Raw genomic sequence first — 13,251 nt, forward strand, 5'->3', positions numbered from 1 at the left:
ATTTTCGCCCACAGGACTGCCGCATACTGGATGTTTTTCCCTTTGCACACCATTCTTTGTAAACCCTAGAAATGGTTGTGCGTGAAAATCCCAGTAACTGAGCAGATTGTGAAATACTCAGACCGGCCCGTCTGGCACCAACAACCATGCCACGCTCAAAATTGCTTAAATCACCTTTCTTTCCCATTCTGACATTCAGTTTGGAGTTCAGGAGATTGTCTTGACCAGGACCACACCCCTAAATGCATTGAAGCAACTGCCATGTGATTGGTTGATTAGATAATTGCATTAATGAGAAATTGAACAGGTGTTCCTAATAATCCTTTAGGTGAGTGTATATTATTATTTAGAACTGAATTTAAAATGAAAGTGATTTGCGGGGCATTGAAGAGTGTTCAGTTCAAGCAGGTGACATCATTCTAAACAGGAAGTAATGCGAGAGTGTACATAATCAATAACTTAATCACACTCGTAAGGACCCCAGTTCATAGAATGAAGAGTGGGAATAAGATTTTGTTTTTCCTGTGATGAACAGGCATCTCTTTGGGTGTCCCTTGTACTTCCTGTCACAGAACACATGGTTGGGAGATGGATGGATGATCAATTATTACTCTCATTTACATTTCATCATAAACCGTTAGACCAGGAGGGAAATGCATTAGCCAAATCAGACACACCAGATGGTCATGGCTTCTCACTCCAAACAGGAAAGTCTCTGCCTGTCCCACCCCTTCTCAGAAACCCAAACAAGCATTTTAAGAACGAGAAACGTGTCCCAGCCTTGTGGCTAAATATATCCCACTTCCGCAGTGACATTGGTGGTCTATGCTGGCTTAGACGTGGGATTTGGTGAGCGGCGACCGCCAATGGCCGGGTGGGGGGGGGGGGGGGGGGGGGTCTGTCATGCCAGAATGGGGCCTCCTGCTGTGTGGCGGCAGGAAGACGACCACAGAGTTCTGACCCGCTCCAGTGGCGGCCCAGTGCTGAGCTTTTCAGAAGAACATCTTTTGTACAGATATATCTCATAGGCACGAGGGTACTACATACTCTGCCCTGAGGGGGGCAGTGTCTCACCTGTAGGGTAGCTCAAGGGGTACTTTAATTTAATTAGTGTTAATACACTGACGGGGCTCTTAGGATGTACCAGAGCTTACAATGGCCCAAACTCAACCCAGGACAACCTTGTTCTATTACACCATGGGCGTCTGCAGCTGTATGCGGTGTGCAAATCCTTGGCATTTATTTGACTAATTCGGCTTTTTTTGTATCTTTGTTGTCCTTGTTATCCTATGTCTGTTACAGAAACATACAAAGAGGAGAAGGGCTGCAACATTCCAGGTAAAATATGAATCAAAATTTATTTTTCCCCACTAAGAATCAAGATAGTGATTTTCTGTCACTATTCCTGAACAACTGATATCAATCAGTATTATTTGGCATTACATATTATCTTTATAAAGATGGAACTATCAAAATGTAGAGATACACAATATAATGGGTAACATGCCAATATTTATACTTTATCAATATTTAAAGTTAGCGGCACCTCAAAATAATGGAGGTGATCGCATTGGGTGATCAGTCATGTTCCTCCGAGGAGAACAAGGGATTTTGTCGGCTCGTTTACCATCGAGATGAAATCCTTCACGCACCAGTCATACACCCTTTGAGTTCTGCATGGTTATAGCAACAGTAAAATTCAAAGCATGTTTGAAGTAAGCTGATTCAACCAGCTTTCAAAATCCACACAACATTTCACAGGAACAAAAACAGGTGGGACTAAAATAATTGGATTTTCTCCTAATCTTTATAAAATGATCCTGCATAACAGACCACCATCATCAGTGTTGGACAGGTAAAACTCTGGACCAGGTTGCAAGACTGAGGGACGGTCATAGACTTCAACCTAATGCTCCCAACGGTCAAGAATGGTCTCCAGAGCCCACATTCCCATAAGCAGGACAAGCGGCTGAAGAAATTTGATGGATGGATGGTATTCCTGTTATCTGAAGCTTTGTGAATTCAGACCATGCTATTTTACAACAATTATCGATAAACAACAATACTGTAGGAATGCATTTAAGTATGGAAGCTGAGAATGTTTGCAATCACTTTTTATGCCGTTTGTGTTGACGCTATGGGGCCGTCATGCCACGTGCAGCACTGTTCGCAAGCGTTATTTAACGTGTGAAATTAATATAAACAAACCTCTGCACCCACATTCAAATCTACATACGCTGTCTGAATCCCTGGGGGTTATTCAGCTAAGTGCAATGTGCTGAGCTTAGTACTGTTCCATCTACACAAAGGTAGACTAACAGCGCGACACTTAGAGATCAATGTAAACTCTATACATGTATAAGCTGCAAGTCCTTTTAAAACACATAGCTTACGCTGCCATGCTGCTAAATTATCTTATCTCGAGAAAACGAGCCTTGTTATCTCTAGATAAATTGTCTTATCAGGAGAAAGCGATTACATTAATAATCGCAAGCACAGCCGTTCTTGGCTTCCGTATTTAAGAGGAAAAAGCATAACTATATGTTTACCTGATAATTCCCTCACACAATTACTCAGACTGTGTGTTGACTGCTATGAGTTTACAAAAAGCCTTCTGCTGGCTCTGACTACCTATCAGAATGTAGAAGTTTCCTGCAAATTAACGGGAGAAAAAGGGGTAAATCAGAAAGAGTATAAGACACTGCATTCGCAGAAACCACAGCAGACATGTGTTAATCGTCAGCTACTGCAGCTTAACAAGCTAACACAGCAAATCCCAGGGAGCGCAAAAAATATATTATACCCTTTTCCTCCACTGTAAGCATCTTTGGATAAGAGCATCACATAAATGAGTTCAATGTAATGATCACGGACCTGACCGACCTGATAATCACTGCCACCCTGTCAAGCAACATGCACAGATGTCCAAAGGCAGCACTGTCACAGCAGGGCAATTTCACACAGCTCCTTTATCCAGGGTCTTCTAAATGCTCACTCTCCCAGGCAGCACAGGGGAGAAGGCAGGGGTACACCCTGAACGGGAGGCTGGATTATCAGACAGCTCAATCAGACTCACAGGGTAAAATCATTTAAAACAAGCAACACTATTAACACAGGAGGACATTCACAAAGTTTATTTGTGTTGGATACAGGGCACTCTGAAGTTAGATGCAATACATTCACTGATGCGATCTCCTCCTGCTGGTCAAGTTAGGGAGTGCTGGTCTTTCCATTACATTGTTAAAGTGACCACTGCGTCACTGATTGTTATAGTCTGTTTTTTTTTTAGTTTTTTTTTTTTTTTTAAGAAAGCACAATCAGAGGCAATCGGAGGGACATCATGCCTTATGACAGGTGATCCCAGGACGGAGGCTGCGGTCCGAGCTCACCTCCGATTATAGGGTGCTGGGGGTGGGGGGAATCCCAGGGGTGTGGATAAGGACAGAGGAGATGCAGTATGGTGGGAGAAGGCTGGCGTGGGACAGGAGCAGAATCACACATGCTCAGGACTCAGCGGAGGCCTGTAATTAACCCAGGACGCAAACCCAGAAACAGCCTGTCCTCAGCCACGGGCAGTGCACATAGTCCACAGCAGGCGATTCTCTGTGGCTGATCCCGACTCAAAGAGAGCACATCTGCCCCCCCTCCATTTCTCCGCATGACCGTCAGAGCGAGGGGCTGCTGACGGAGGTGTCCGGGCTGCCCTCGTCCTCCACGGTGCCGTCCAGCATCAGGCTTGAAAGCTGCTTCTGAGCGCAGGACAGGAAGAGCTCCAGGCTGGCCAGGTTCCTGTGGCGCGTGGCACGCTCCAGCTGGAGGGAAAGAGGAGCATGTTACCGGGGCCGGACGTCACACATGCGGGTGGTCAAAGCGCGGTAACAACTCCATCAAAACGCAGACCGACAAAGGAGCGAAGCCCATAAAAGCGACTGTCAATTACTGGCTTAAATGCATAAGTGCCTTTTTTGTTAAAAGTTGGAGTTATGCAAATGAAATACATTCACAGAGTAAGATGACAAGTTCACTTCACATTCAATGGGGCATCCCGCCCCCCCATACTTTCAGGCTACTGTAATCCGCTTAATCGCAGCCCCTTATCAATCTAAATCATTGTCAGAACGGGTCCAATGTAATCGCTAGATTTCCCTACAGGAGTACATTTCTCAAACGCTCACATTAGCAATTAACATAATTGGACCCATTCAGTTGCATGGTTCCAACTTTGCAAGTTGCTACGGTAGTTAGCGACTATGCTTTTGGGAAACGTAGCCCAGAGTAAGAGTCACCTAGCGAACAGTCATACAGAAAAAGAATGCAGGGGCCACGCAGTGATTCCCATGTGACCAGCACTATGTTCTCAGGTGACTAGCGTATCTCGAAGCTCTAAGCCTGCTCCTTCCAGTCACTTTCAGCGCTCAGCTTCATCGGCCCAGACCGAAAGGAAGAGCTGAAATATAACCTGACGTGTGACATTCAACAAGATGTCGGTCAGAGAGGAAGGCGGACCACGTCGAGCTCGGCACCAGGCCCGGCTCCGGCCCGTTCGCCGGGGCGGGGGGCTCGCTGTGGTCTGCGTCAGGCGGGCGCTGATGATATTTCCAAAGAGAAGGTACACAGAATATCTTCCTGGCCGCAGCCAAACCAAAGTTCGACGTGAAGAACACGTGCCCCCCCCCCCCCCACCTTTCTTTTTCTATTTTTACCAAGTATTCCCAAAAGAACGATGATCTCATTTTCTAAATAAACGACGAGGCTGCTTTTTGGCCACCGGGTGGCGACCATTCCCCAGGCCTCTAGAGCGCCACCCAGCCAGGTCTGATCACTTTCACAGGCAAAAAAAAAAAAAACACCTTTTTTTTTTATTAATGAAGTGCTCTGACCAGGGCTACTCCACGTCCTTTCAGCTCTCGCCTCATTTCATCCTGACCTCTGACCTTCAGCTCCTGAGGTCAGGACAAAAATAGCTGAAGCTCAACAAACAAACCTGACATTGGTTAGAATTGTTGAGAGTGAAAAGCCTTCGTCAGACCCTAAGTGCCTGGAAGACATTGATCTGCTGCATGTGAGAGGATAACGGGCTGAATGCAGGTGTCAGATGCTGGAGAACCACAGGAGCTCAGAGAAGCTGAGAAACCGCAAATGAGACACGGCAACGTGTGACAACAGGCCTTTGCATCTACAGTGTCAATCATCTGAATCTATGATTCAAATATATATTTTTGCAAAAATGAGCAAATAAAGAAATCTATTGCAACAGCGGCGAAAAATAAAACTTTAAGTATTCCGCTTTCCATCCATTTTCCAAATGATTATCCTAGCCAGAATTGTGGGGGATTTCCAAATAAAACTCTACTGAGAATCCATCAAAGAACCATATTGCAACCATGATGATGCCGGATTGTCTGGTCAGGCTGCCGTCCATTTATCGACATGATCAGTGAAAAGGAAAACTAAATGTTCATACTCTCTGCACCTTCGATCGGGTCCGGAGACACGTGAAGCTAACAGAGGTTTCCATATGCATGTCCATCCATTAAGAGAAAGGTCTTTCTTCCGAACCACCATCTTAACTCCATACCTGACACGCTGGCTGTGTTTAAATGTGTCACTGTGACACATTCAGTCTCAGAAAGCAGCCTTAGAAGGATGCAGCCACTTTAAATTGAGTGAATGGTTTTTAATTGGACCACAAACACGGTCCAGCAGCCTATCAGATTGGCCCCGAAACGGCTCAATTCCGTTTCCCTTCCACACAGATTTCAGCACCAATACTAGGATGCCGAACACAACCCAGGTGTCAGGGAGAACATCAGAGCAGGCTGGAGATAAATGAGAAGGTCCTGCATCTTCAGGGACAGACCCACATGAGCAGAAGGTCACGCTCCTGAGGAAAAAGGCCGATGTGTCAAAGAAAATAAAAGCGAAGCGGATTCAGTGCAGGAGTCAAACTGATGGATGGCGATGCAAAAGGGGAACTGAGAAACACTACAGACAGGCGTGCTGGACATCCAAAGAAAACAGTCCGCTTCAGGACCAAACCAGAACCACATGGACGATGGGGGAAACCACGGTAACAGAAAGGGCTGCCTTTCCATCTGCTGATTGAGGACGGCACCTGGGAACAGGGGGGCAGAGGCAGCCAAAAGGGGCAGTGCTGGGAAGGTACACAGGAGCGACCACTGAGATCATGCGCGGAGATCAGCCACAGGGTGGTTTGGGAACACCGTAAACAGGCTGGCATTAATGAGAAACAAACGGCCGATCACATTTACAAGCATAGCGTAAGACCTCAGGTTTAAAATCCGGCCTTGTTCACAAGGTCGTCACGCAGTAAATCTTAGTAGACGATCCGTGTTTTTGCTCCCTAGGGAGCTGGGAAGGAGCAAAAACGTGGACCGGCTGTAGGTCCCCGAGGACTGGATTGGCAATCACTGCATTAGAGGCTCTGGGGGCAGTCAGGAAAAAGCATAAAAAACACTTCATGAAAACAGATCCTCATAATGTTAAGAATTCGAGCCACAGCTTCAATAATTAATGTCACGATAAGAATGTTTATTCCTATACTACTAAATCTAGGTGGAAAAAACTAACGACTGAGTACTCACACCTGTTAAAAGCAAAGCCAAACTCTAATGTGAGGTCAGTAAGGTCCGTCGTTTTAAGCCAAAAAACCCATGCAAATACCATTTAATAAATAATAATAACAAAAGTTAGAAAGTTGACACACTTCGACAGTCACACCACATGACAAATAGAAGCCTGCACCTGAATTTTATTATTTACATTTTTATATAAAGCTGGTGTGGATCAGCCAGTATGAATAACTGGTATTCAGTGCAGCCTCAGGACGTCCACAAAGCCCACGATCACTGCCCTGCTGGCTGAGTGTAACCGCCGCCTGATTAATGAGGTTTCAATGGGTGGCTGACTGATGAGGTATTACAGGCGAGGGGGCTCCCCAAGCCGGTGAGCAGGGGTCACCCGCTGGCCGTGGGGGCCCCACCACCCATCTGCGAGCCTTTCGCTCATTCGGGGGGCTAACCCCGTGAGCCCGGGGAACACGTGGCAGCAAAAACGGCAGAGAAGAAAACAGGAAAACACGCAGGCCCATCTGCCCGCCACATATCCCTCGGCCAGGGGGTGTCGGGGGGGAAAACACCTCCTGCTCAGCAGCTGTCCTCAGGAATGTGGGTGGAAAAACCTAACCTTGCTCCATCCCTTGGTGTAAACACACACACGCTCTTCTTGCCCCTTCCCCCCCCCCCACATTTAAATTTAGACCACAGGTGCTCCGGGGGCTGCTGACCCGGTGGTCAGAAATAGCTGCTTTTTCCCAGGGGCCACGAGACGGCACCCGGGCACACGGGCGTCAAGCTCCGCTACGGGCTTCCCCAGAAGAAGAAAAATAAATGCGGCTCGATAAACGCTTTGTGAGAGCGCCGGAGCGTGCCCTCCAACAGGCCTTTTATTGTCCATGGCTGATGCTTCACCAGACCAAACTGAGGAAGGAATGCTCTGCAGATGGTCCACCTCGTAAAAGACGGGCACACAAAGGACGAGGAGGGTGGGGCCGCTTGGCGGCACCGTGTCTTTTATTAACTTAAAAATCTTCCAGTCTTCCCTTCACCTGCTGCTCAAGCCATCCATGGGAAATTTATGCATCTCGGTTTCAGGTCTCTTCATGTTTGAGTCAATAAAAAAAAGACACCTAAATTTAGCTGAAGGAGTTAGGAACAGGAAGTCCAGCATTCAGTCCAGACTTGGTTATACAGTATGGATGGCGGGACAGGTAAACAATAGCTGGGGAAAGGCTAAAAGTGGCTGTTCTTTCTGGGAATGGATGAAAGCGACAGCTCCTTCAGACCTGCGACGTGTCACCAAACACTTGCCGCAGATGAAGTGCAGGAGACACACTCCTACAACAAGCTTTGTTATCTGTGACCATGTCCTAGGCCCCACCGCCGTCAAACGACCCTCGGCGTCGTCTGGCATCCTGCTGGAACGGAACCAGCTGCTAGGACATCTGGAATGTGGATTGTGAACCGTGGGTGGGGACACAGAAGACCATGTGTTCCTTTCTGTGCACATACCGCCTCGCTGAACCCAGAGCTGCCCTCAAGACTTTCTCTAGGTGTGTCGTAGGCCAGAAAAAAAGGAAGACATCTTGGCCGTTTTTACAGGCAGTCAGCAGAGTGCATAGCAGCAATGGGAACTGGCTTGAATTTAGGGAATTTAAAGTATCCACACTGTCGGGTGATGATCAAATCACCATTTCAGGTTTACATTCTTCAAAGCTCATGCCAGAAAATCCAAAAATAGGTAACCTACTTTAACCTAGTTGCCTGAGAGAAATCCAGACAGTGTATCGTTTTATTGGTCCAATACTTTTTCCAATAATCTGCAGCTTCCCTTCTCCTCCTCCTCACATGCAGTTCACTGCTCCTCCACAGCAGTACTGAACAAGATCAATTAAAATATTTGCGTAATAACAAGCATCCTCAGCTCCATCATGCCATGGGAGGTATGTTCTCGCCATATGTGACCCAAGTCTTTCTGGCATTCAATAGCCCAAGTTTCTGTACGTCTCACTGCGGTGTGGCGGGTTAACTTCCTGGTTTCCTGCAGCCTGTCTGGCTTTCGTTAAAGGCCGGTGTTGCCCCCATAGGACACAGCTGCGGCTCTCTTCAGGGACTGCTGGAAAAGCACCTTAATGTGTATTTAAAACACGTTAGAACCATGGCAACGAAACGACTTGCAAATAGGTAGTCAAGTAGCACAATGAGGCAGCTGGGACTCCGCGGTCCTGATTAAGCTAGAACCGCTGAGGGCTTTTGGGATAAACATCACTTGGATTTAAATTCTACTTCAAGTTACCACTAAAAGATTTACTTTTTTTGGTACTGCTGAGTTGATGGGGACAATATCACATCAGAGTAATCTGAGGAATGGCCCAGAAAAGTGGTATTGAAGAATATCTGGTAGTAAGTCAAAGATGGTATCATAAGTTTCACACTTATTCACACCTCCAGACTCCAACGACCCTCACATGATTGCCATGTGATCTAAGGAGTCTTAGTGACATCATGGTGTTGGATCACCGAAGGAGGTTGAAATTCCAAGGAATTTCCCACATTCAGATGAGACGATGAAGGCTCTTGGATGAGTGGTGAAACATATTCAAGATCCAACAGCGAGTCCAGCTGTTTTTGACATATTACTATAAATCATACCATGACTGGGGTGACTGAAAACCTTCACAGACATACTGTGCTCAAGACCACTAGTGCATATAATTCTGACTGCTTCTGCACGTATAAAGTGTAACCACAACCATCAACCGCCTTGGGGAGAGAACGTGCCGTTATGAGATGTACATATTGTCTGATTTCCTCATTTAAACTATGCCAGCGTAAAACCGAGATACGTGCTGGTCTAAGGCTGCTTTTTCACATCATTGTTCCTTTGCTAATAGCACTGTCAACATGACACAGACCCGTTAGATTTGTTTTTTAACTAAACCTGATGCTCTGGCAGATTCAGTTACCCATCCACCCCTCCTCTTCCTGTCAATCTGCTTCCCGCTTGATACTTCCAGTGTTGTCACAGTGGCCGTTCCCTTTCTATGGGATACCCAGCCCCTGTTGGGACTGAAATCCGGGCAGTATGATCTACTTATAAAACCACTACTTGGATCTTCCTAGACTACCTGTCTGAAATGCCAGGTCTGCTCCTGGGACCCGGTGGCCACCACCACCCTAGACCCCTTGGTGGGCCGCTCCAAAGCCCTCGTTTGGTACGCGTCAGGCCAATAAGAAACCTTGAGTGTGGAAGTCAGTTTTTTCGTGGACCTTCAAACCCAGACAGAGGGCTTTCAACTACATAAAATTCCATTCTGTAAAGTTTTGTATTGATTTCTGAGTGAGTAAAACCAGACTTCATGTGTTCTCACAAGACTTCATGCCTGTCCCCAGCATGGAATTTCACTCCTAGGGTAACCTCTTCTGATGACATAGGATAACATTTCATAAGGCCATGTTTGCTGTACCTGTGTCCTTAAACTTTCAATGAGGTCTCACCCAGGTAGACTTGTATGTACCACCATGTGCAGACTCTACACCTGTCTTCCCCGTGTCTTAAAACGTCTTAACTGAGAATTTGTCTGGTTCACCTCATGATGCTTCGGTGTCTTCCACAGAATTAGTCGTAGTTTTGTACTATACAGTCATTGACAAAAGTCTTGTCACATAAGGACATAGTAACTTAAAAAGGCATATAACTTTATTTCTAATCAATCAATTGTTACGATAAATGGATCAATTTAATGCCAAGGACTTTCACATTAATAACTGGGTGCAAAATGAAACAGTCAAAAAGTGTCCTGATGTTCACAGCTTGTTAAAGTCCATAACACCTGTTTTTGCAAGGACAAAAGTCTTGTCATGTCTTTTAATGATTCAACCAATCACAGATTAGAGGTTCACCTGTGACAAATATTGTAATTAACATAATCCCAGGTGTGTATAAAAAGATCCCCAGCAAACCAGACCTTCACTTGAAGTGCAACCTGACTTCTGACAACATGCCAAAGATTCAACCACAGACCAAGTCTGCTGAGGTGTCAGACGTCATTAATGTATCCAAACATCAAGTGGAGAGGATTAAAAAAAGATATGAAGAAACTGGTGATGTTCATGACAAGCCCAGGTCAGGCAGACCCCGTAAGACAACTCTTCGAGAGGACCGTTTGTTGCTTCGAAAGTCCAGGGCCAACCCTTTTTCAACTGCAGCAGAGCGACATCAGAACTGGTCACCAGAAACCGCTGTGTCTACAAGAACAGTTTCTTGAATTCTCGCACGCAGTGGTCTCCATGGCCGAATTAGAGCACAGAAACCAGCATTAATGAGAACACAACCAAAAAGCGTGTTGAATTTGCCAAGGCCCACAGCTTGCAGCAAGGATGGACAGAGGCAAAGTGGCAGAAGGTTGATTTTTCTGACGAATCATCCATTGAACTGCATAGCAAATACTGCAGGAGACCTGTTGGAACCTGCATGGACCCAAGATTCACCCAGAAAACAGTCAAGTTTGGTGGAGGAAAAATCATGGTTTGGGGTTACATCCAGTATGGGGTGTTCGAGAGATCTGCAGAATGGATGGCAGCATCAACAGCCTGAAATATCAAGACATTCTTGCTGCCCATTACATTCCAAACCATAAGAGGGGGCAAATTCTGCAGCAGGATGGCGCTCCTTGTCATACTTCAGCCTCCACATTGAAGTTCCTGAAACTGACGAGGATCAAGGTGCTCCAGGATTGGCCAGCCCAGTCACCAGACATGAACATTATTGAGCATGTCTGGGGTAGGATGAAGGAGGAGGCTTGGAAGACGAAACCAAAGAATCTAGACGAACCCTGGGAGTCCTGCAAGACTGCTTTCTTTGCCATTCCTGATGACTTCATCAACAAGTTATTTCAGTCATTGCCAAGACGTATGGATGTGGTCCTCCAAGCTCATGGAAGTCATACATGTTATTAATTCTTTCTTCCAAGGCACCATGACTTTATGTTCTGATGTTATTGTAGCATGTTTGTGTATTCTAAATAAAGTATATGTATAATTTCTACATTATTTTTGTATATGACAAGACTTTTGTCCAGGCAAAAGTTGACCTTTCTGTCCTAATTACATGACAAAACTCAATGAATGATGAAAAACTTTATTTTGGTATAATAAGCATAATCTAGAGGGCTTTGCCTTTCTTATAAGCCATTTCTGATTCCAACTGATTAACTACAGGTCAAGTTATTATTTGTTGTTCCTACAACTTGGTTAAGTGACAAGACTTTTGTCAGGCACTGTAAAGGCTGTCCCCAGGTTATGAACAAGATCTGTTCCTTAAGTCAATCTTTAAATCTAATTTGTAGTGAAGTCGGAAAAATATTAATACAGAACATAAAAATAATAGTTATAGAGTAATAACAGTATCTACATACGGCGCTGTACTGCATCACGAGCTGATGAACAGCTGAAGCCACTCAATGTTTTCATGAGCGTCACAGAGAGGCATTTGTGTATTTATTATTATGAACCACTGTATTTGACCCACATTTTTTAATATAATGGACTTTATGGTAGTTTATGGTAATATGGTATGGTATGTACGAGTGGTCTGTAAGCTGGACATTCTTAACTCGGGGACTGCCTGTATATACTGTAGTACGGTGTAAAAGTTTTAGCCATTCAAAGAAAATGTTTCAAGCAAGTGCTTATTTGTTTAGAATAACAATAAAAACTAAGGATTTGTTCTGTTCTCCAAAACATTACTGACATGTTATTGGATGGTTAGAAGAAAATTCTTGCGGTTCCCAAATTTCTTACCCCAGCCATTTCATTAAAGTTCACTGCCAGCTCCATTAATTAACTAAATTAAGTCTAGTGGTTAAGTAAAAAAATTCAGTTGAAACTGGTTAATCTGGCAGAGTGGAATTGTGGTCCGAGTTTGCTGTGGCCAGTGTATGGGGAAGGTCCTAGGGCCAGTCAGACTGCGTGTGGGGTAATACATTTATTAAACGTCTTCACTGCCGTCACCGAGCTTCGAGTCCAGCCCCATTCAGCTAGATTTGGTTATTTAATTACCTCCTTCTAACCTGACTTCCAGCAGGGGGGTTAAACGAAGGGCCTGCTCATCTCTGTTACAGCAACCAGACCTCCAGTGTGCAAGTTACAGATTGTATCACATCTTATTGACCATTAGGTCTCATAGCTCATTTTTAGCAGCATTTTGTGCATGAAAACAGCATTAATATGCTCATTTCACAGCATAAAATGAAGGCTCTGATTTAGCCTAAGTCAGTAATTAAAGCACAGGATCCAAGTGGCATTGTGTCACCTTGCAGAACGATGCCTTCACCGCTGACATTGCACTTCCCCGCTGGGCTGCAGAGCTCGGGTCCTGCAGGAGAGCCTCGATATTAAATGCTTGAGAACAAGCGTCCGCGCAGCCTCACACGGGAGCGGTGTCAGATGTCCTGTCCTCCCAGGGCTCCACCGTGGCGCTCCAACTTTCCTTGTCTTGGCTTATAATGGCTTCTCCAGCCTCCTCCTCTGCCAGGCCCATCTTTGATGTTCTTCCCCTTGTGTTACCATGGAGACGGTGCTCCCTGTTCCCTTCCAGCTCCCTCTCGCCCCCTCACTGAGCGGGGTGGTCTCGCCGAGTACCTCGGTGACACACACACACACGGGGGGGGGG

The 13,251-nt window shown here is 45.6% G+C and overlaps 1 protein-coding gene across 1 annotated transcript in view; it reads right to left on the bottom strand.

The window, feature by feature from the left end:
* Positions 1-3,119: 3,119 nt before the first annotated feature.
* LOC111845668 (coiled-coil domain-containing protein 91) overlaps positions 3,120-13,251 on the bottom strand; it is an 88,790-nt gene continuing 78,658 nt past the window's right edge. The window contains exon 14 of the mRNA XM_072710349.1: positions 3,120-3,812. Within this exon, the coding sequence (XP_072566450.1) occupies positions 3,666-3,812 (147 nt within the window). The 3' untranslated portion in view covers positions 3,120-3,665. The remainder of the gene's footprint in view (positions 3,813-13,251) is intronic.

Source organism: Paramormyrops kingsleyae, chromosome 3 (genome assembly GCF_048594095.1).
Source record: "Paramormyrops kingsleyae isolate MSU_618 chromosome 3, PKINGS_0.4, whole genome shotgun sequence".
Lineage (NCBI taxonomy): Eukaryota > Metazoa > Chordata > Actinopteri > Osteoglossiformes > Mormyridae > Paramormyrops > Paramormyrops kingsleyae.